Genomic DNA, 25,195 nt, shown 5'->3' with positions numbered 1-25,195 from the left:
TGATTAAAGATTAAGTAATCTTTCAGGACCACTCCCATTACACCAAGTGAGGCACGCCGGTGAAATGCTTAAAAAAGAAACTCAAGTGATCCTTCCTTTGATGGCTTGTTATTTATAAACCCTGGAGCCAAACTTAATCTAGAAGTCCACATTGCACATTTCCCAGTGAGCAGATAAGCATTCATTTTCCCCACCTCTTTTTCTCAATAGCAAATGCTGACTTAAAATGAAATGATTAAGTTGAAGAGTTGGGAGAATGGTGCCTTAAACATTTGGATCAATTTTTTAAAAATCTTTTCATTGTAAAATAAAATACAAAATACAGAAAACCACGTAAAACAAATACATAACCTGTGAATGAGACAAACATCCATACGATTATAACAAAGAACTATCCTGCCACTCTCCAACTCTCTCTCTGGTGCCCTGTGCCAAACATAGTCTCTTCCTGCCTCCAAAGTCACCACTGATCCTGGCTTGTAGAGTACTCACTTCCTTGCATTTCTTAATGGTTTTCTATCAAAATGTACATCCCTTGTCTATTTTTTAAAAATTTAATACAACTTCTTAAGTCTCTCTCTCTTTTTTAAAAAATTTATTTATTTGTCAGAAAGAGAGAGCACAAGCAGGCAGAGTGGCAGGCAGAGGCAAAGGGAGAAGCAGGCTCCCCGCTGAGCAAGGAGAGCCCAATGTGGGACTCGATCCCAGGACCCTGGGATCATGACCTGAGCCGAAGACAGCCACTTAACCGACGGAGCCACCCAGGTATCCCAATTTTTAAGTCTCTTAATTTACAGATCCTCCAACTCATTCCACTCATGCCCCCCTACAATTCATAGGTTGAAGAACCTGTATTTAACCTAGAACTTCCCACAGTTTGGTTTTTGCTAATTACATACTTTGTCTTTGTCTTCAGTATTTCTTGCAAGTTGGCAGCTGGATCCTGAGGCGTGATCAATTTCAGATTTTATCCCTTTGGCAAAACCCTGGTGGTGGTGTGTTCTTTTCTCAGGAGGCCTGATTTTTGTTTGTTTTTCATGTTAGTAGCTATTAACACTCAATGCGTAGATCCACTGGTGTTGGAAAATGATGCTATGCTATCAATCTGTCTCCATTTGCAAGCTCCGAAATATACAGTAGCTTACCTACTATATGGTTGCCTAATAGTATAGGAAAGACAGGATAAATGCTTAATTTTTTCCTTTTCGTTTCAGTTTTCAGAAAGGCTATGAATTGGTTCTCTATCAATTCTCATAATTTGACCAATTGCCAATTGATCTTTTTAATATCACTATGAATATCTGGATTTAAGTGTAATTGTGGATTTCAATCCATTGAACTTCTAATCCTAACGAAACTCAAACTGTCCATCTTTGGTCAGCGGGAGCCTCTTCAAGCTGGATCCTGAGTTCTTTTGAGATGACCCCAGCAGCCTTTCATAGCTTCCTTATTATCTGCTGGTCTTACAATGGTCTAGGATTATCCTATATATTTCCTGCCCTAACACAGAATCAGCCATTTCTCTGAGAAACTCATTTCTTTTAAGGGTAAAAATGATATTGTAAGGTCACAATCTGAACCCCAAGGATACTCATTGACACTGGGTTGGTCATTGTTTCTAAACCTTTTAGAGGACATAAACACACACACACACACACACACAAACACACACACTCAAACTTCTACAGGAGCCATACAGGTAACAAATGAGTGAAGGGTAATAGAAATGAAGCATAGGGCCTATGCCTAACTGTGAAGACGGCATACCTTGTCTAAAGGAGACAGATCTCCCAATTTTCTAAAAGAAGCCAGAAATATAAATTTTTAACATGAATTTTTAAAATGCTGACAACTAATTAAAATAATTAAACAGCATGGTCGAATAAAACACCTCTGTGGGCCAGATGAGGTCCATAGTCTGTATCCTCTCAACCTGAAAAATATAACCTATAGTTATGTCCCAGAAGTTTTATGGTTGCTAATGTATAAAGAAATTTAGGGAAGTAAGAGAGTTCTCAGACTGCTTAAGAAAAGCCTAACTGTAACAAGAAAGGGGAGAAATGTGTAATTATCTCCCTCCCCCAACTCTCTAAGGCACTAGGAAGAAAAGCATTTTCTAGGGGCGCCTGGGTGGTGCAACTGGTTGAACATCCGACTCTTGGTTTCGGCTCAAGTTGTGATCTCATGGGTCGTGAGATTCAGCCTCGCATCGGGCTCTGTGCTCTGTGCCTAGTCTGTTTCAGATTCTTTCTTCCTCTCCCCCTACCTCTCCTGTTCATGCTCTCTCTCAAATAAATAATAAATCTTCAAAAAAAAAAAAGAAAGAAAAGAATTTTCTATACAGAAACCATTTCTTTCTCAGATATGGTGAAAAAGGCAAAAAGCCAATTAGCAGGGAAAAAATTTCAAAACTCTTAAGGAGGTTGAAACCTAACCAAAGTTTTTATACCTAAGTTCTTAGACTAACAGGAGGAGACCCAAGAGATGTCTTTTACATGATAGGTATATTAGAGGCAACAAAGCTGGTGGAAAAGTTCATTGCAATTGCATGGTCACGCACGCACACTCATTGTCATCTGTTCTAAAGAGAAAGGAAGCTAACAGCATTGCCACCTTTGCCTTGGCCCCCTCCTGGAAGCAGCAGAGACAACAGGATGTTGCTGGGGAAAGAGAGTAAGATGTGAAAATTCCAGATAAGGTCCCAAAGAAGGCTTGGGGAAGGACACAGTTATCAAGAAAGAGCTGGTTGGGGGCCACCCAGGCGGCTCAGCCAGTTAGGCATCTGGTTCTTGATTCTGGCTCAGGTTGTGATCCCAGGATCATAGGATGGGGCCCTGCATCCGGCTCAGCTCACAGCGTGGAGTCTGCTTGGGATTCTCTCTCTCCCTTTGCCCCTCTCTTCCCACCTTCTCACCTCCTCCTGCCTGTGCTCCAGTGCACACCCACACTCTGTCCCGCAAGCAAATAAACAAAACATTAAAAGAGAGGGAGAGAGAGAGAAAGAAAGGAACCAAGAAAAAAAGAAAGAAAGAAGGAAAGAAAGAAAGGAGAAGAAAAAAAGGAAAGAAAGGAAAAGAAAGGATGGAAGAGAAAAGAAAAGAAGACCTAGTTGGGTCTGGCTCCTTTGGTGCAAGTTAATATCATGTGACCTGCTGCTCCAGGCTCCAGAAAGTATAGAAATCACAGGACTTCTGACACAGTTCAGACAAAAGAAGGTCAGATTGGGTTAAAGCACAAACCATAAGAACACTCATGAGCTATTTCCTCCTGGTTTCTATTACTTTCTTTTAAATAAACTAAGAACCTCAAGCCATTGAAGGGGGGCCCAAGACTTAGGAATCCCAAGCAAAAGGAAGGAGGGAACAAGAAACTTCCCAATTGCACCATCAGCCTCCCTCTGCCAGCCCCATAGCTTTAGCCTGGAGGTCCTATGCACTTGGCATATCCTTCACTGTAGCCTCTAGGTGCTGTGCCCTAAAGTGACTCTATTTTATTCTGAATGCTATCAAATCATAACAGTTTAGCTTCTCTCCAATTTGAAACCAGGCCATAAGCCAAGGTCAGAAATAAAGTTGTGGGGAGGGGAAGAGATGAGCTTAAGCTACCATTCTCATAAGTGACCCACCAGGGATCCGGATGCAGCATCCCCTGCCTTTGACCCTGAAGCCTTCCTGGGTCTCTTCCTGGGAAGAGAAAAACAACTTTGCCTCTGGCACTGATCAGACATTAGCTTGTCTGCAACCTGCCTTCGGTACCCTCTAGAGATTTCCACCAGAAAAATGGAGGTAGGTTTATAGTATCAAAGGAAGAAGTACAAACTAGTTTTTATAGTTTCTTTGACTCTAGAAAATGAATTATTTTCTTTCCCTCCCTCATCACCCCACATACCCTCAGACTGATGACCATGTCCTTTCCATGAACTCTTATACTCTGTTTTACTACTTGATGTGTTAACCCTCTGCAGTAACTAGTATTATATTATCCCCATTCTGAGGCACAGAGAAGAGACTGAATAAGGTGACTGACTCAATTCCATGACTCAGCTGTACTGACTGTTGATGTTAGGAGGAAATATGAGTTTTAAACAAACATGATTTTACAAAAGGCAATATTTAGAAATTGGCTTAACAAACCATTTTAAGGGGCACCTGGGTGGCTCAGTCGTTAAGTGTCTGCCTTCGGCTCAGGTCATGATCCCAGGGTCCTGGGATCGAGCACTGCATCGGGCTCCCTGCTTGTCAGGAAGCCTGCTTCTCCCTCTCCTACTCCCCCTGCTTGTGTTCCCTCTTTCGCTGTCTCTCTGTGTGTGTAAAATAAATAAATAAAATCTTTAAAAAAATTTTTTTTAAATTTTTAGTCAGTTCATGCATACAAATAAATATATTTTTAATAGTATTTATTTAATAACTAGTGGCACAAAAATTCTGGTTATATGCATTCCTCTTAGGGCTCAGACTTTGTAAAGAAAGAACTGTAAATATGAATAAAGAAAATGCAAACAGCATATTGTTATGTGGAAAAATTCTTGGATTCAACAGAATCAAGAAAGAGAACAAAGCAAAACTTCACAGTGCAATGATACACCTAGTAGACTAGCAATCATAAGTCAAATTTGAAGAGCCAGTGCTGGCAACCTGAGAGGAAATGGTTCACTGCATTTCATTTCATTTTTTTAAAGATTTTATTTTTAAGTAATCTCTATACCCAACATGGGGCTTGAACTTACAACCCAAAGATCAAGAGTCACGCCCTACCAACTGTATCAGCCAGGCGCCCCTGATTCAAAGCATTCTAGACGCTGGTGGTGGCACTACGGATTGGCTCAGGCTTTCTGGTGAACACTCCAATCTTATGTAATAAGGACTATGAAACTTCTCACACTTTTGGGTCCAGTGAGTCAGCTGGAGGATACACCTTAAGGAAATAACTTAAAGAAAACCAAATTACTCTACTACTTATACCAGTGACAACCAGGGCACATCTCGAATTCCCCAAACAGGACAGAGAACAAGCTAATCATGTATCACTGTGTACATCAACACAAAAACATATTATAAGTCACTTAAAATGACAAGTAGATAGCCTATTTCAATAAATGAAGGTATATACCCAGTTTTAGCAACAGTGTTTATAATTAAGAACAAAGGCTCTGCCCTCCTCTCTCTCTGCCTGCCTCTCTGCCTACTTGTGATCTCTGTCTCTGTCAAATAAATAAATAAAATCTTTAGGGAAAAAAAAATGGGGGCACCTGGGTGGCTCAGTGGGTTAAAGCCTCTGCCTTCGGCTCAGGTCATCATCATCCCAGGGTCCTGGGATTGAGCTCCGCATCGGACTCTCTGCTCAGCAGGGAGCCTGCTTCCTCCTCTCTCTCTGCCTGCCTCTCTGCCTACTTGTGATCTCTGTCTCTGTCAAATAAATAAATAAAATCTTAAAAAAAAAAAAAAAAGAACAAAGGCTCTGAAATCAGATATTTCTTGGTTTGAATCACGGCACTGTCCCCTGTATACTTTCACGAAATGTTTCTCTTTTAAGAATGAACGTGGAGGGGCGCCTGGGTGGCTCAGTGGGTTAAGCCGTTGCCTTCGGCTCGGGTCATGATCTCAGAGTCCTGGGATCGAGTCCCGCATTGGGCTCTCTGCTCAGCAGAAAGCCTGCTTCCCTCTCTCTCTCTCTGCCTGCCTCTCCATCTACTTGTGATTTCTCTCTGTCAAATAAATAAATAAAATCTTTAAAAAAAAAAAAAAAAAGAATGAACGTGGACCACGCAGGACCTGCAAGTGGTCACTTGCTCTTGAGGAGACGCGTGTGTTCTCAGTGACGTGGAAAAGAGAGACCGATGGCAGGCTCTTGCATTGGGCTGTCCGAGTTCATATCTCAGCACTGTCACTTGCCAGCCATGTCACCTCAGGCAAGTGACTACATTGCCCAACACTTCAGTTGCCATTCATGTGTCTAATATGGCTAATATTAGATGAACGCATGCCTAATAATATGACCTGCCCCATAAAGTTCTTATGAGGCTGAGATGAAATGATGCCTGCAGAGTGCTCAGTGGAGTACCAGACACAGTGGGTTCTCAGTAAACACCAGCAACCTGTATTCTTCAATTACTAGGTACTGATCACCCACCATGGTCTTATTAGCACTGCATGAGGGACACCCACTACATTTAATCCCTAGAAAAACCTTATAAGGTGAGTGTCCTTATACAGAAGTTTAAAACAAACAAACAAACAAACAAAAGGAGCTCATGAGTGTTGCTGGGGGGTTGGGGGGTGAGGGATGGAGTGGCTGGGTGATGGACATTGGGGAGGGCATGGGCTACGGTGAGCACCGTGAATTGTGTAAGACTGATGATTCACGGACCTGTCCCCCTGGGGCAAATAATACATTTTATGTTAATTTTTTAAAAATGAGCTCAGAGAGGGGTCTATGAATATTAGAGGAGAGAAGGAGAATGCAAGATGGTTGGTAGATCCCAACTACAAACATGTAAAATGAAATACGCTAAGACCTTGGCAATGATACGCATAATTGGAACTTAATGGTCACAAGGCCCGTTTTGTTTCAAGTTAGTCAAGTATCTTTGTTCATGTTTTCAAGTAGAAGCAAGTAAATGTGAGATAGGGACCCAGTCCCACTGCTTTAACTGAGCCATGCCCTTCCTTCCCGCAGGCAGTGACCAGGGGAGGCATTAAATGTCACTTGAGTGCTGGCTTCTGACCAGCAAGTGCTTACCTGGAGGAGATAGAGGAGTCCTGGAACGAACAAGGTGAGTGGGTACAGAGACTGGTATGTTGCTAAGGCAAGAAAAATAGCACTGAGGAAGGCACTACCTGTAAAAAGAAATAAACATAGGCAATAATTCAGCCTTAGCAATCAGGATTAGACTTGGCAAGTCCCCCAAACGAGAAACTTTCCGTAACTGGTCAAATAAGTTCTTGTCATGTGTCTCCCTGTGTACAAGACACTATGCAAACTCACACAATGAGAGCTTCTCTGTTTGATTTCCCATGAAAGGAATCTGAGTAAGTCCAAACTATTTACCTTTAGCAACCTAAGACACCTCAATTATGTTTCCTTTACATTTTCAGACCAAGAAAGATTTCACAAAACTTTGGCCTAGGAGCACCTGGGTGACTCAATGGGTTAAAGCCTCTGCCTTCGGCTCAGGTCATGATCCCAGAACATGACTTTCTGCAGAGACTGGGATGGGGAGAGAAGAGGCCCTTTAGCGGAGGAGGGAGGCTAACGGTCCAACTCCATCCATTCTTACAAATGTATGGAAAACAAACACGTGACTTTCACCCCTCTCTCTCCCGGGAGACACCAGGGAGCCAAAAAAACACAGCCCCCTTAATTGCCTCAGATCAGTAATTATTGTCTGGAGCAGCTGACTATAAGGCCCAAGAGAGAAGAAACGGCTCATAGCATCATCGAATGGACTTGTGAGTTTCAGAACACCTCCTCCCAAGGTCGGGAAGAAGCAGTCTTCCCTCTTTAGATGAAATCATTTGGAAGGAAAAACCTGTTCCTTCTGCCATTCTCTACCGTAAGTGGCATCAACATTGCCCTGGCCCCACACTCCCTCCAGCACTCATCACAGCCTGCGGATGGACGTCTGGAACACCCACCGAGGCAGTCCCTGCTCTCATCACCTGTTGCTTCTTTCCTCAGTGCTCTCCGCGTCTCCTCCCATCTAGTTCTCCAGAGAAGTACCAGAAGGACCCTTCTAAAACACAGATTACATTGTGACAAACCCCTCTTTAAATGCTTCTGATGCTTCCATTTCCTTTAGTGGATTAAGTCCAAATCTGGCTGCAAACAAGGCTTCGCTCTCTGGGTGTTAATTCTCCAGCTTCGCCTCTCACTGCTCTCCTACACTCACCCCATCCTCCAGCTACTCTGGCCCTTTCCCTAGTTTCTGAAAACACCATGACCTTTCATTCCTGTGTCTGTTTCATTCTGTTCTCAGCCTATTCCTTCTGCCCAAGTTGTCCTTCCTTGCCCCTCTGATGGAGACGCAACCTCCAGTGGCCAATTGAAATGTTACTTCCACTATGAAGCCTAAGCAGAGAGGATAACAACAGTGATTATAGCTAATGGTGGTCACTTATAGGATAGGCCAGGTGCCTACCCTCTACATCCAGAACAATGCTGGACTTAAAAAAAAAAAAAAAGAAAAGAAAAAAGCCCTTAGTAAATGTCACAAGTACCTTGTGAAAGCTCTATTTTTCTACCCGTTTTTATTCCACCCATTTTACAGGTAAAGAAACCAAGGTACAGAAACAGAAGGTTAAATAATGTATCGTCTTAAGTAATGGAATCACTCATGATTCCAGTGCCCACTCTCTTACTTTATTCAATACCCTCATTCAATGCTGAGATTGTCTCATAATAATTTGCTAATGGTGCTCTCTCTCCCCATCTGTTTGTAACTTTCTCCAGGGCAATAATCTCTCTTCACTCTAAACCTCCAGCACCTAGCACAGTGCCTGGCAAACCTGATGAATGAATGAGTATCATTCACTGATACATACGAATAAATCCCTTTGAAAAATCCTGGCACCTTAAAGAAAACCAGTGTTTCTTTTTTACTGAGATATAACTGACATATAATATCGTATCAGTTTCAGGTGCACAGCACAATGATTTGATACTTGTGTATATTGCTAAATGAGCATCACCATCAGTCTAGCTGAAACCAAATTCTTGAGGAAGGAAAACTCAGCAAGTGTTAAAACACAGGTAATGGGGGCACCTGGGTGGCTCAGTGGGTTAAAGCCTCTGCCTTTGGCTCAGGTCATGATCCCAGGGTCCTGGGATCGAGCCCTGCATCAGGCTTTCTGCTCAGCAGAGAGCCTGCTTCCTCCCCTCTCTCTCTGCCTGTCTGTATGCCTACTTGTGATCTCTGTTTGTCAAATAAATAAGTAAAATCTTAACCCCCCCCCCACCACCAAAACACAGGTAATGAAACATGGGCAAAGCACAAAAGAAATCTGACTCTTGAACACAGCTGAGCCTGCTGATGAGAAGTTGAGGACTTGTGGCAGGGGGCTGGGACCAGAGAAGGCTCAGTGTGGAATAACCTACTGGAGGGCAGAGGCCTGCGGTCTGGCAGCAGAAACGCGGTTCTCCGACAGGCAGGAGCCTGGTTGTGGGATGCCGGGCCCAGTGTGGATGGTGTGTGTGCACAGAGTGAGGGGGAATATGGAGACCCACAAGAGACTCAGGGCTGATATTGTTTTGAAAAAAGCTAGAAGGGGCAGGATGAATGGATTAGGAAGGCAAAGGGATGATGATATGTGCTTAAAGCAAGGTCAAGAAAGACAGAGTAAAGTAAAAGGCAGGGCACCTGCCTGGCTCAGTTGGTAGAGCAAGCAACCCTTAATGTCAGGGTCGCAAGTTCAAGCCCCATGCGGTGTGGAGCCTACTTAAAGAAAAAAAAATAAAAGAGGGAGAAAAATGAAAGGTGACTTCAAATATTTTAGATAAACTGTGCAATGTGCAAACCTGCTCTATGCCAAGCCTGTGCTGGGTGCCAGGAAGACTGGTAACTGAGATAGCTTCAGCCTTAGGGAGCACCCAGTAACCAAGGGCAAAATACGGAGGGAGGTAAGGACGAAGCTAGCCCATCAGGGGAAGCTGACACCTAAGTTTTGAACAATGATAGGCGAGGCCCAGCAGTCCTAGGGAACAGTGAGTGCATAGGCAGGAGGGCGACGGACAGCAGGGAGGAGGGGGGCTATAATTAGCTCAATGGGCAAAAACAGGGCTAGAGTAGGGAGGAATGACTGGGAAAGGGCACAAAAGAGACTCTTGTGGATGTTGGTAACATTCTGTTCCTTAATCTGAATGCTGATTACTCATCGTTTTGTGAAAATTCATGGAACTGTACACTAGCAATTTGTGTACTTTCTGTATATATCTTACATACACTTCAAATGAAAAGCTGTAATCTACGATGTCTTAGCATGCAGGCAGGTAGGGGTCAGGCGGGAGATTGCACAATTATCCCAAAGCATTGACCCACAGGGCCTAGAATGACGGGTCAAATAATGCCTAAAACTGCAGCCTCATCTTGACCAGAGCTAGGGGAACCCACTCATCTAACCGGGAGGAGCTATGCCAAGAGGACAGTGAGTTTTACCAAAACAAGATAACCTACTATTTATCTGCTAGGATGACCCAGATACTGGGATACTAGGTTTTCTGGCCAAGCCCTAGTCTTCGGCCTTATGATGGGACTATTAAAGGAAATCAGTCACACATGTATGTGCCCTGGCTATACTAAGAATTTCATTATCTACTCATCTAGCTTTGAGTATGTTTTCCAACCCTCTGTTTGTATCAGGGTGGGGGCCAAAACAAGCCATGGCAAGACCTGGAGTAACAATGCCTCCAGGGACTCCACCTTGAAGCCATATGGGCCCAGGGAGGTGGTGGAGCTACAGGACAGAGGAGGAATGCAGCCGAGGTGGGGCTCTGGAGGCTCGTTGAAGATCAGGTCTACAAGTGGAATAAGCAGTGACCTGTACTAGGACAGGCAGTGGGACAGACTGGAACGTAATGGGAAAGGCTGAGATCCCACAGGATACTCAGAAGAGGAAGTTGCACTAGAACCTGGGCAACAAGCAAGATCCCTGGGAAAGAGGAACTGATGCTGGGGGCGGGCCCATGGACTATGTTCCTTGCCAAGTGCTCTGTTAACAGGGCAGGCGCTCTGGGAGTAAGTCCTTCCCTATCAGTGATGATGATCATTATTTGAGCACATACTCTGTTCCGACATAGCTGTACGCACTTTACATGTACTAAGTCCTTCCCTATCAGTGATGATGATCATTATTTGAGCACATACTCTGTTCCGACATAGCTGTAAGCACTTTACATGTACTAAGTCCTTCCAATAACTCCATGAAGTGGGTACTATTACTCCTCCCATTTTACAGAAAAGAAAACTGAAGGACAGAAAGGTTGGTTTGCCCAGGGTCACAAAACTCATGAATCCTAATAATAGGATTTGAATCCAGACAGTCTCGTTCTAAACCCCACACTCTTTAACTACATCACTATGCTACCTTCTTGATCTCTATCCATAAAAATGACAATATGCAGAGCAACTGTTTCTTGAATGGATTCTGCTAAGGAAGCATGCTAAGCAGTTTATATTTCTTGTTTATTCTTTCACTAAATCTATGAGGCAGACATTATCTCATATGGAAGCACCAGAGGCCTTGTGATTTGCCCAGGGCTACAGAGCTGATAACTAGCAACTAGCAGGTTTTGAAGCTGGGGTAATCTGACCAAACCTCAGGCTGCTTTGTCATAGGGTCCTCTGTGACTTTCCTCATGGGTGGGGCTTTCCCGAGAAGAGTCCCATATGGAAGTGGTGGGCTCAGGCCAAAGGATGGTTGTTCTGCCATTGCTCTGCCAGGGCTGAGCTCCAGAAAGAGACCCTCTCATTTTGATCTCCAAGTCCTCCCCAAAAGGCTCAGGGAGCCCCTATCAATCCTAGGGGATCTTTTAAAAAAGAGTGCATTATTAAGAGTAATAACCAGCAACACTATTCACTGAGCTCTTAGTACCTCCCCAACACTATGCTGTGTTTTACACGCACCATCTCATTTGTTCTTCATCTTTGTTCTGCACAATAGGGACCTTTCGATCCCCATGCTATACCTAGGGAAACTGAGGACCAGAACAATTAAGTGACTTGGTCAAGGGGATATAGCCCAGAAATGGAGGAGCTGGGATTAGCTACCAGATCTGTGCCACATCAGAGTGGCCTGAGCTCTTAATCTTTGAAAAGCAAGTCCTGCCACACACACACACACACACACACACACCCCCTCTTGGTGGAACAAGGAGAGTTGGAAGGGTCCTTAGGTGGCAAACCTCAAGAATTCCTAGTTTGAGACATCTCATTATTGACAAACACCAACAGTGAACAAGCAAGACTAACCATTAACATCTGTTTGTTTTCTTTTTTAAAGCCTAATGAAGATTATTTCACAGGGATGGAATATTTTAATTAGCCACTAGGCAGACTACCCCTTGACCGAAAGCCCCAACCTTTGAAGTGAAACCCAAACTGCTCCACTAAAATAACATCAACCCTGACCTTAGACCTGTTTGCTGGCCAACTCCACAAAAAGGACATCACGATACAATGGCCTTGGCCTTGTCCTGGCCTGTAGCTCTTGATGTGTCCCAGGCAACCCTGGACTGCCACAAAGGAGGCCATGGGAGGGGACAGAGCCAATGAGGACACTCTGTTCTGTCGGACACTAGCTCCATGGAAATCTGAGGAGAGAGTTGCCAAGTTTACTTCCACTATCCCTAACTTCTTATCAATCAAGTAAATTTGTTTTTAATTATGTGCTCATTGAATAAATTTTGGGCAAAAAGATATGAAAAGGAAACAGAAACATGAGCTTACTCTATATATAAACAAGTATTATGCTTTAGGAATCTATTTTCTATCTATTTTTGTTGTTTTAACATAGTTGAGATTATATTTTATTTAAATATACAATCTTATATTCTGCCTTAAAAAAATAAGTATCCTCACATAGTTTGCAATTAGTTTTTTTTAAGATTTATTTATTTGAGAGAGAGTATGAGCAGGGGAGGGGCACAGGGAGAAGGAGAGAGAGAATTCTCAAGCAGATTCCCTGCTGAGGGCGGGGCCTGACCCAGGGCTCAATCCCAGGACCCCGAGATTGTGACCTGAGTCCAAATCAAGAGCCAGTTGCTTAACCAACTGAGCCACGCGGGCACCCCTACAATTATTTTTAATCATACGGGCAAACCGTGCTTTATGTAACCATTCCTCTATTTTGAGATTTGTTTTTTTCAGGGAGAGAGAGAAAGAGTAAGAGAGAGTACTCTCACTCACATGCAGGCCTATGCAAGTGGGGGGGAGGGGTAGAGGGGCCTCTCTCTGTTTTGAAGTATTTTCCATTTTTTTCTAGTCATAAATAATCCTGCAGTTAATGGCTTTGTATCATAAAGCTTTGTCTATATTTCTGCACTGCTTTTAGATAAGTTCTCAAAAGTAGAATCAATAAATCAAAAGTACAAACATCTTAAGACTACTGCCAAACTGTTTCCCAAGAGGCCTGTACTAATTTCTAAGTCAACTCCCCATGTAGGAGAATGCCTATTTGACAGCACCTTTGTCAGCACTGAGAATTATCTTCTAAAATCTTTGCCAAATTGAAGGGGAAAAAAAATAAGATAAGCCACTCCTATGTTATTCCAATTTGCTTTTATTGATTATCTATGGAGATGAATACGTTCCCATATTTTTTAGTCATTTATATCCCTTCTGTGGGAATTCTCCCAACTGTTTCTTTTTAAAAAATGTTTCAAAGGGGCACCTGGGTGGCTCAGTGGGTTAAAGCCTCTGTCTTCAGCTCAGGCCATGATCCCAGGGTCCTGGGCTTGAGCCCTGCATCAAGCCCTGCATGTGTGTGTCAGGGGGGGTGTAAGGGGATGGGGGTGTGTGTCTGCTCAGCAGGGAGCCTGCTTCTTCCTCTCTCTCTGCCTACTTTTGATCTCTGTCTGTCAAACAAATAAAATCTTTAAAAAAAAGTTTTTTTAAAAGATTTTATTTAGGGGCGCCTGGGTGGCTCAGTGGGTTAAGCCGCTGCCTTCAGCTCAGGTCATGATCTCAGGGTCCTGGGATCGAGTCCCGCATCGGGCTCTCTGCTCGGCAGGGAGCCTGCTTCCCTCTCTCTCTCTGCCTGCCTCTCCATCTACTTGTGATTTCTCTCTGTCAAATAAATACATTAAAAAAAAAAAAAGATTTTATTTATTTGAGAGAGAGAACAGAGTAGGGTGGGGGTGGTGGGGAGAGAGAGAAGCAGATTCCCACTGAGCAGGGAGCCTGATGCAGGGCTGGATCCCAGGACCCTGAGATCATGACCTGAGCTGAAGAGAGATGCTTAACTGATTGAGCCACCCAGGGGTCCCCCAACTGATTTTTTCTTTTTTTAAGATTTTATTAATTTATTTGACAGAGAGAGATCACAAGTAGGCAGAGAGGCAGGCAGAGAGAGAGGTAGAAGCAGGCTCCCTGCTGAGCAAAGCCTGATGCAAGGCTCGATCCCAGGACCCTGGGATCATGACATGAGCCAAAGGCAGAGGTTTGAACCCACTGAGCCACCCAAGCACACCCCAACTGTTTTTCTTCCTTAAATAAAGAGTGAATTATTCCTTTATAAATGTTATTAAAATTTAATTATGTGGTACAAATATTAGATGTAGAAAAATGACTCGCAGATTTAAGTGAACCAACTTTATTGTATATTCTGTTAGTAGAGATTATTAATACACTCAAAGAGAGTGGTTCAGAGAACAAACTAAAATAGAATTCTTCAAATATTTAGACATATTTTAACAGATTATTACTTGTGATGGTCTCTGTTTATAGCTGCCAACAATGGAAAATAACTTAAATGTCCAAAAAAAGGGAAAGTCTGGGACCCCACAACAAATATACCAAGGAATGGAAGTGGAGCTGGGGCTGGGTGATAAAAGACTTTTACTTCTCATTTTACACGTTTGAATTTCTTTTATTCTACCAAGTACTTCAACTACTTATAAGAACTGCTCCTAAAAGTTTAAAAAAAAAAACCCCAAAAACCTAAATTTAGATTTAAAGAAACTGACATGTGACCAATGTCACACAATTCACATGAAGTAAGTGATAAAAGTAAAACAAAATGGGAGTGCCTGGGTGGCTCAGTTGGTTAAGCGTCTGCCTTCAGATCGGGTTATGATCCTAGCTAGGGTCTTGGGATTGAGCCCCACATTGGGCTCCCAGCTCAGGGCTCAATCCCAGGGCTTTGGGATCATGACCTGAGCCAAAGGCAGATGCTTAACCAACTAAGCCACCCAAGTGCCCTTAAATATTCTTATAGAAAAGTAAAATAAAATTGTGTGTATAACATTACAAAAATGTCTATGCATTCATCTAACAGAGATCTGGATCAATATAATAAAAAGGTGGTGTTCTGTGGAACCAAAAACAATGTGGCCACAAAAGGGATACACAGTTGTTTTTTTTTTTCATGTTTCCCCTCAAAACAAAACCTTTCCATTGACCTAAAGAAACATAAAAAAGACATTTTTACGGGCACCTGGGTGGCTCAGTGGGTTAAGCCGCTGCCTTCGGCTCAGGTCATGATCTCAGGGTCCTGGGATCGAGTCCCGCATCAGACTCTCTGCTAAGCAGGGAGCCTGCTTCCTCCTCTCTCTCTCTCTGCCTGCCTCTATGCCTACTTGTGATCTCTCTCTGTCAAATAAATAAATAAAATCTTCAAAAAAAAAAAAAAAGACATTTTTGTAAATGGAATATTTCACATTCTTGTGTGAGACTCTTATTGCGTGCACCTTCAGAGCCCATGTCTTCTGTCTTTGCACTTGGCTTATTTATTTATAAAGTTTATTTATTTAAAACATTTATTTATTTATTTATTTATTTAAGAAATCTCTACACCCGACATAAGGCTCAAACATGACCCAGAGATTAAGAATTGCATGTTCCAGGCTTCCTTGCACTTGGCCTTTTTTTTTTTTCCTTTTTGAAGATTTATTTATTTATTTATTTGAGAGAGCGTGTGCATACCTATGCACGCATGTTTGCATGTGGGGGGACGGACAGAGGGAAAGAATCTTCAAGCTCACTCCCTGCTGAGCATGGAGCCCAACATGGGGCTCGATCCCAGGACCTAGATACCAGGACCTGAGCCGAAGTCAAATGTTGGACTCTTAACCGACTGAGACACCCACGTGCCCCTGCCCTTGGCTATTTTCAAAGTGGCATTTCCAAAGGCTGGTGCTCAATCCCTTCTGCCAGGCTGCAGCATAGAGTCCTTATTTTAATGAAGGCCAGGCACCTTGATGAATGGGTCTACCAGAGCCTGGCACTCTGGAAACAGGGACCGAGAGAGGGAGTATTCACAGACAGCAAAGAGTCCTCATTATCTCGGCGAAGTTGTTTCTAACAAAATGATCACAATTTCCAGAACAAGAAAATCCAGGTTATGCAGTATCTAGTCACGGGTAATAAGTTAAATTAAACAGCCTACAGAAAGACCACCCATGACCACTGCAAGAGAAACAATGTGTTAGGAAGACCTTGTTGGGAATGAAGTCATTCCCATGCCACCTTAGAAAGGAAAATGTAAAATGTAAAAAATGTAAACTCTAAGTAGAAGGTTCTATGTATAACTTTTGATTTTCTATTTCCTGAGTGTGTAAACTATTCAGCAACAAGGTAGCAAAATAAAGACTCTCATACACTTGTTACGGGAGCATAAGTTGGTAAAAGTCTTAAGCCAATTTAGCAACAAATTTCAGAAATCCTGAAGAAGGTACATACCCAGTGATATAATAATTCTATTGCCAGGACTTCACTTTAAGAAAATAACTGTATTTCTGTAAGAAATAATCTGTAGTTCTATAAGAAAATAATTTCCACATGGGTGTGGAAATTACTATACAACAGAAAATTGTATTATTTAAATAGCTGAAAACTGAAAAACTAGCTAAGTATTTAACAGTAGAATTTGGTTAAAGAATTTCTAAACATTTCATCCATATAATGGAATAGTATGCAGCCATTAAACATGGCTGATCTATGTGTAGATTATATTATTGACCCCAATTCTCCACCCTCCCCGCTCCTTGTCACATAACTTTGCATTTCCTATTGTGGACAGGATGGAAGTCTCCACCACAAGCTCTGCCATGTGTTGTTTTTATTCATGGGACGTTAGCATGTGTGATGCAACCAGAAACTTAAAAAGTGCATGCCTGGTAAGGCTTGTTCATCGTTGTGCCTCAGTTATCACTATGAGAAGACCATGCCTAGTTTAATCCCCTGGTCCAGGAGGATGACAGACATGTGGAGAAGAGCCCAGCCTAGATGAGCCAACTATAGCCAGCCACTGATGGATGAATGAGCTCTAGTGAAACCAACAAACTGCCTAGACGAGTCTAACCTAGATCAGCTGATGCCTAGCGGACTTAAAGATATATGAATCAAGTAAAGACTTATTATTGTTTTGGGGCGCCTGGGTGGCTCAGTGGGTTAAGCCGCTGCCTTCAGCTCAGGTCATGATCTCAGGGTCCTGGGATCGAGCCCCGCATCAGGCTCTCTGCTCAGCAGGGAGCCTGCTTCCTCCTCTCTCTGTGCCTGCCTCTCTGCCTGCTTGTCATCTCTCTCTGTCAAATAAATAAATAAAATCTTTAAAAAAAAAAAAAAAAAAGACTTATTATTGTTTTAAGCCACTGCATCTTGGAGTAGTTTGTTAAATAACATTCTTGTGGCAACAGCTGATTGATAACAGTATTTAAAAGTCTGAAAGAGGGGCACCTGGGTGGCTCAGTGAGTTAAGCCGCTGCCTTCCGCTCAGGTCATGGTCTCAGAGTCCTGGGATCGAGCCCCGCATCGGGCTCTCTGCTCAGCAGGGAGCCTGCTTCCTCCTCTCTCTCTGCCTGCCTCTCTGCCTACTTGTGATCTCTCTCTGTCAAATAAATAAAATCTTTAAAAAAAAAAGAAAAGTCTGAAAGAAAAATGAGGGAAAAAATCTGGAACTACATACCCCAAATGCCAACAGATTTCCTGTTAAAGCCAGTAGACTGATCACATGCATATCCCTCACTAACATGACAATAAAGGAATAAAACTTGTCTTAAACAACAAAGCAGAGGAGATTATAGCAAAATAAGGTTTAATGCAATAGTGGAAACATAAAGCAATGAAAATCAATCTGAAAGTTTGTATACAGACCAATCAGAACCCCAGGTCATATCTCATTTATGTGCAGCCAGTGGACAATCCCTACATACCTCATCTTTCTATCTACTACTTCACCCCCCCACACTACAGTTCTGGAGAGCACCCACTAAAGAGGCATAGATCTTGAAGATACTATGCACAGTAATGGGCTAAGGTGAAGTGTAATGAGATTACATAAACTCTATTGTAATCAGCCACATCCCCCATTCCTGCTCTCTCAACGCTAGCAATTGGTCACATGAGCCCCCTACCCCGCCAAAACTCCATCTTGGTTATCCTTAGGCAAGACGCTGGAGGAGTCCTCTTTGGAAAAACTAAATCATTTCAGAGAAAAAGAAAACCTATAAATGATGACATTTAGGGTTACCTCCAAGAAAAAAGTCCAGCCCACTGCCTGATCTCCTTATAGTGAGACTGATTCCGCTCATTCACAGCGTCTCAAATCAACACATTAGTGCCAGTTTTAAATAAAAGACAGACAGCCAAGGATCATTATAAATAAGAGAAAACTGGGGCACCTGGGTGGCTCAGTGGATTAAGCCTCTGCCTTTGGCTCAGGTCATGATCTCAGGGTCCTGGGATCAAGCCCCACATCGGGCTCTCTGCTCAGCAGGGAGCCTGCTTCCCCCTCTCTCTCTGCCTGCTTCTCTGCCTATTTGTGATCTCTGTCAAATAAATAAAATCTTAAAAAAAAAAAAAAAGAGAGAGAGAGAGAGAGAAAACCCTCCCATGTGAAAGACAGACCCCAAATCAAACAGGAAACAAAAAAGGTGGTGGTGGGGGGACAAGGAAGACAAAGGGACTATTTGTAGATTTGTAGAAATGATGGAAACTAAAAACAACAAAAACAAAAACTCAGATAAAAGAGGATATTGTGGGGGAGCCTGGGTGGCTCAGTGGGTTAAAACCTCTGCCTTCAGCTCAGGTCATGATCCCAGGGTCCTGGGATAGAGCCCCACATCGGACTCTCTGCTCAGCGGGAAGCCTGCTTCCCCCTCTCTCTCTGCCTGCCTCTCTGCCTACGTGTGATCTCTGTCTGTCAAATAGATAAATAAAATCTTTAAAAAAAAAAAAAAGGAGGACATTGTGGTGATAAGATAATAATAGGATGCTTCAAAGAAACAACTGGAGATGAAGAAAGAACTTCAAAATATAATTAAAAAATCAAGGGTGCGGGGCTGGCTCAGTCCATAGCGCATGCAACTCTTGATTGTGGGGTCATGAGTTCGAGCTCCACACTGGATGTAGAATTTACTTAAAAAATAAACGTAAAAATATAAAAACAGATTAAAATATATATACATATAAAATTTAAAAATTTTTAAAATTCAGTAGAAGAGTTGGAAGATGAAAACATAGTAGTGTCCCACCAAAAGGAAGAGGAAGTCAGCAAAAGATAAAGTCCACTGAAAATAAAATATGCAATGAATACTGTTATGCTGGAAATAAAAAAAAATATATTGACAAAAAAAAAAAAAAAAAAAAAAAATAAAAAATAAAATATGCAAATTAGGTCAGTCAAGAAAGCCAATATCCAACAGAGGTCCCAAACAAGAGGACAGAGAAAACAGAGAGGACAGAATTGAAAAATAGTAAAACAATACCTTCCAGAACTAAAGGACACTGGTGTCTAAACTGAAAGGGCCTATCAGGGGCCCTGCATAATAAATGGAAAAAGACCCATGTCAAGACATGGCATCATAAAATTTCAAAACACTGAGGATAAAAAGAAGATTCTAAATCTTTCAGGAAACATTAGATTATACATAATGGCATCAAACTGCTTAAATAGCAACCAGGATACTAGAAGACAGTGAAATGAAGCCTTCAAAATTCTGAAGGAAAAGTTTTCCAGTCTAGAATTCTATCCCTTGCCCCAACTATTAATTTGGTGCTAAACTAGAATAAAGACATTTTTCAGACAGAGAATAACTGAAAATAGGACCATCTGGCTCCCCATGCTAGCCACCGATATTTGGAGTTCTTAACAACGTGGCAGACATTGACAACAAAGAACAGTCTGAACCTGATCAAGATTTGGATGATGTTGAAGAAGTAGAAGAAACTGGTGAAGAAACAAAAATCAAAGCGCGTCACCTGACTGTTTAGATGATGCAAAATCCTCAGATTCTTGCAGCCCTTCAAGAAAGACTTGATGGGGAGGGGGGTGGTGCCTGAGTGGCTCAGTGGGTTAAAGCCCCTGCCTTCGGCTCAGGTCATGATCCCAGGGTCCTGGGATCGAACCCTGCATCGGGTTCTCTGCTAAGCAGGGAGCCTGCTTCCCTTCTCTCTCTCTGCCTGCCTGTCTGCCTACTTGTGATCTCTGTCTGTCAAATAGATAAATAAAATCTTTTAAAAAAGAAAGAAAGAAAGAAAGAAAGACTTGATGGTCTGGTAGAAACACCAACAGGATACATTGGAAGTTTGCCTAGGGTATCTAAAAGACGAGTGAAAGCTCTCAAAAATCTTCAAATTAAATGTGCACAGGTAGAAGCCAAATTCTAAGAGGAAGTTCATGATCTTGAAAGAAAGTATGCTGTTCTCTCTCAGCCTCTATTTGATAAGTGATCTGAGATCATTAATGCAATTTTGGAACCTACGGAAGAAGAAAGCAAATGGAAACCAGATGAGGAGGATGAAATTTCGGAGGAGCTGAAAGAAAAAGCCAAGATAGAAGGTGAAAAAAAGGATGAAGAAAAAGAAGACCCCAAGGGAATTTCTGGATTCTGGTTAACTGTGTTTAAGAACATTGACTTGCTCAGTGATATGGTTCAGGAACATGATGGACCTATTCTGAAGCAGTTGAAATATATTAAAGTGAAGTTCTCAGATGCTGGCCAGCCAATGAGTTTTGTTTTAGAATTTCACTTTGAACCTGGTGAATATTTCACAAATGAAGTGCTGACAAAGACATATAGGATGGGGTCAGAACCAGATGATTCTGATCCCTTTTCTTTTGGTGGACCAGAAATTAAGGGTTGTACAGGGTGTCAGAAAGATTGGAAAAAAGGAACGAATGTCACTGTGAAAACCATGAAGAAGAAGCAGAAACACGAGGGATTTGGGACAGTTCGTAGTGTATCCAAAACAGTTTCCAATAACTTTTTCTTTAATTTTCTTGCCCCTCTTAAAGTTCCTGAGCGCGGAGATCTGGATGATAATGTGAAGCTATCTTTGCTGCAGACTTTGAAATTGGTCACTTTTTACGTGAGTGTATAATCCCAAGATCAGTGTTTTACTTTACTGGAGAAGCTCCTGAAGATGATGATTATGATGAAGAAGGTAAAGAAGCAGATGAGGAAGGGGAAGAAGATAAGGAAAACAATCCAGACTATGACTCAAAGAAGGATCAAAACCCAGCAGAGTGCAAGCAGCAGTGAAGCAGGATGTATGTGGCCTTGAGGATAACCTGCACTGTAATAGCCTAAACACAACTATGATTTACTTACAGCCTTATGTTTTTGTATTTTCTTGGTAGACTTCAGTAACTTTTTTTAAAGGAAAGGAACTGATAATTTTAAAGATCAATTTGTTCTACTTAGCATTTTAACTCTAGTTTTTCTTCCAGATCTGTTGATTTCACAAATTCTTTCATGCATGTTCATTTATTACTAGGTGGTTTGGTTCTTCTGGAGTAATTTTTATCATGTAACGAATATTTTAGATTACAGCTATGAAAGTGAACAGAACTGTTAAAAGAAACTTTTTTTTTTTTTTTGGCTTTGCTAATTTTTTTCCTGAAGAACCAAAGTATTTTTTTTAACTGGGGTTTACACTTGCTTGCACTAGCCATGCTTTTCATTACTTTGTTTTAGAAATGCAGTGACTAAGACAATTCCTCATTTAAAAAACAGAAACAAAACTTGTTGAGACAAATATATGGTTAAGAATTTCCAGTAAGGGCGCCTGGGTGGCTCAGGGGGTTAAAGCCTCTGCTTTCAGCTCAGGTCATAATCCCAGGATCCTGGGATTGAGCCCCGGATTGGGCTCTCTGCTTGGCAGAGAGCCTGCTTCCTCCTCTCTCTCTCTCTCTGCCTGCCTCTCTGCCTACTTGTGATCTCTGTCTGTCAAATAAATTAAAAAATCTTTAAAAAAAAAAAAAGAATTTCCAGTAAGACCACAACTGATAACTGGGATTACTAATGGTTTTTTATTTTAGGTGACATAGTTAGAAACTTAGTAAGGAAACTGTAGTAAAGAAACCTAACTCATAGTGTGGTTATTGGTTACTGTAGGGAGGTGAATAAAACCTGTTTTCAGAAGAAAAAAAAAAAAAAAAGAATAACTCAAAATATGCGTCTCATACACCACGCTCCCTTTTTTTAAAAGATTTTTATTTTTAAGTCATCTCTACACCCAACATGGGGGTCAAACTTACAACCCAGGATCAAGAGATGCACGCTCTGCTGAAGGAGCCAGCCAGGCACCCCTCATACACCGTTTTATTGGAAACTACTAGAGGAAATACCTTAGCAAAACAGAAAAATCAAAGGAGAGAAGGAATCCAGGAAAGAAAGAAAATGACACAAAAGAATTATAAAGGGAAGTCCCAGTATGACAGCTTTGCACCAGGCCCAGAAAACACCAGGGTAGACTGGGGCATGATGGTGGATGTGTGAGAGAGGTCTTCAGAAAAATAATGGAACTGAAAGACTCTTTGATGTATTTGAACATTTTTTTTTAAACTGTTCGGCACTAGGGGCGACTGGGTGGCTCAGTGGGTTGGGCCTCTGCCTTCAGCTCAGGCCATGATGCCAGGGTCCTGGGACTGAGCTCCAAGTTGGGCTCTCTGCTCAGCAGGGAGCCTGCTTCTCCCTCTCTCTCTGCCTGCCTCTCTGCCTGCTTGTGATCTCTCTCTCTCTCTGCCAAATAAATAAATTTTAAAAATATATTAAAAAAAAACAAAAAAAACCTGTTCGGCACTTGATAGTCTACCAGAACAACTGGGGGGGAGGGGAAGGAATTGTTACAAAAAGACTAAGAAAAAACAAAACAAAACAAAAGCCAAAAAAAAGATTAATTATTAACCCCAGGAAAAAGAAAAGGTTATACAAGAAAGAGAAAGTAATCATAGTTATTACTATAGTTATTACTTTGCCCAACAATGAACAATACATACAGTATCATAAACTATAGGTACTGACTACTGATTAATCAAAGCTGTGATATAACTACTCTAAGAAAATTAGGCAAAGGGGAAGTGATAATAAAAAAGAGCTGAATCTTTATCTCCCATTAGAGTAGTGCAATAAATAATGTCTAATATTTATAATTCAGGAAATAGCAATATGAGCTCTTACTTAGAAATATCAAAGTACCTATACCCCTTGGGCCAATAATACATTATCTGTTAATAAAAAATTCAAAAATTATTAAAAAAAAAGAAATATCAAAGTAGGAGAGACTGGGTGGCTCAATTGGTTAAGTGTCTGCCTTTGGCGCAGGTCATGATCCCAGGGTCCTGGGATCAAGCCCCACATCAGATTCCCTGCTCAGTGGGAAGCCTGCTTCTCCCTCTCCTTCTTCCCCCTCCCCTCTGCTTGTGCTTTCTCTCACTATCTCCCTCTCTCAAATAAATAAATAAAATCCTAAAAAAATATATACAGAAGTAGGGCGCTTGGGAGGCTCAGTGGGTTAAAGCCTCTGCCTTCGGCTCAGGTCATGATCCCAGGGTCCTGGGATTGAACCCTGCATTGGGCTCTCTGCTCAGCAGGGAGCCTGCTTCCTCTTCTCTCTCTGCCTGCCTCTGCCTACTTGTGATCTCTGTCTGTCAAATAAATAAATAAAATCTTTTTAAAAAATGTGTATATATATATGTATATGTACGTATATGTACATATACATATACATATGTATATGAGCTTATCTGAGCTTATCTAAATTTCCTATAACAATCTCGTTATTACTTGTATAATTAAAAAAATATATGTACATACATATATACATATACATGTGTGTGTATATATATATATATATATATATATGTATATATATATATATATATATACACACACACATATATATAGAAGTAAATACCAGCAAACACCAGAAAGTAGTTCTTTTGAAGTTGAACTAGGCATGGGAAGAGAGTCAGAGGGCTACTATTTTCATAACCCTTTCCCAGATTTTCTGTTTGTTTTTTTAACTTTTATTTATTTATTTATTTTTTAAGAAATAATCTCTATACCAACTCGGGGCTTGAACTCCCAATCCCAAGATCAAGTGTCTCATGCTCTTCTGACTGCCCAGCAGGCATCCCATTGTTTATTTTTTCCATCTGTATTAACAATAACTCTCTGAGTAGTAGAATTTCAGCATCTTTTAATTAAGTTTTTTCTCTGAGCTTATCTAAATTTCCTGTAACAATCTCGTATTACTTGTATAATTAAAAAAATATATTCTTAAACATTTGGATGGTTTAAAAAAAAAAAAAATCCACAGCAGTAGTATTACAAAACTCTACACGCACCAGGGACTGAGATTTGTGCTTTCCTTTGAAGCCTTACCTTTTATCGTGGTCAAAATGAAGAAAGCAATGAGGGTGTTGTTGATGGCACAGGTAGACTTGGCAACACAAGACAAGACCGTGTAGGGATTTAAGAGGTAGCTGTGGAAAAACATACAATGTTGGCATTAGTAATCTCAGTCAGAGCACCAGGGAGTCCTGGCCACCACAGGCCACGATTCAAGAGATTTACTAAAACTGAACTCAAGGGAAGGCAACTTCTTAGAAATGAGTTAAGTAAAAGAGAACAAAATGGGCTTGAGACCAATGAGTGTAAGATGTTGAACATCCACTGCCTATCCTGTGCTACATGGAAGATCATCATAGAGATCCAGTAAGCTAGCAACACCATTATTCCTCCAATGGAAAAACTGAGACTCAGTGGTTAAGAAACTTGCTCAAGGTTTTATAAGTTAATCAATACATTCAAAATCAGGACTTTCTGGCTTGAAAACTTATGTTCTTTTTATTACTTCAGATCTCATAAATGATAAAATTTTAGCAATTCCCACAGTCATATATTTTTAGGAATGGCTACAGTTGTCTTTGAAAACCAGGAAAGTAACTTTTCCTCAATCAGGCTCCTAAGCTCTGATGCAGGCTACCCCTCCCTCTTTCCTCCAAGAGGTCAAAGCAGCTTGGGGTTATCCCTCTTGATGGTCAAGCTGTATCCACCAGTCAGACTCCAAGGACGGGGTATGTATCTGCTGAATTCAATAAGCTGGTTGCCACAAAACTTCAAGACAGGACACCTTGAACTTCCCCTGGGAAGGAATTAAGCTAGGAAAAACCTAGTCTCTGCTTGAGATGGAAAGGAATGGACTGAGAAATGAATTTAAAATGCTGATTAGGGAAATTTTATATCATCATAATGGATG

The 25,195-nt window shown here is 41.5% G+C and overlaps 1 protein-coding gene and 1 pseudogene across 2 annotated transcripts in view; one reads left to right on the top strand and one right to left on the bottom strand.

The window, feature by feature from the left end:
* Positions 1–25,195, bottom strand: part of PIGU (phosphatidylinositol glycan anchor biosynthesis class U) — a 90,956-nt gene that overhangs the window by 31,482 nt on the left and 34,279 nt on the right. For both annotated transcript variants that reach the window (XM_032350902.1, XM_032350903.1), the window contains 2 exons: positions 24,319–24,419; positions 6,739–6,836 (listed from right to left, as the gene is read on the bottom strand). In XM_032350902.1, coding sequence (XP_032206793.1) covers positions 6,739–6,836; positions 24,319–24,419 — 199 coding nt within the window. The remainder of the gene's footprint in view (positions 1–6,738; positions 6,837–24,318; positions 24,420–25,195) is intronic.
* On the top strand, positions 19,778–21,367 carry LOC116595047 (annotated as a pseudogene).

Source organism: Mustela erminea, chromosome 7 (genome assembly GCF_009829155.1).
Source record: "Mustela erminea isolate mMusErm1 chromosome 7, mMusErm1.Pri, whole genome shotgun sequence".
Taxonomy (NCBI): Eukaryota; Metazoa; Chordata; class Mammalia; order Carnivora; family Mustelidae; genus Mustela; species Mustela erminea.
This window is presented reverse-complemented; position numbering and strand designations above follow the sequence as displayed.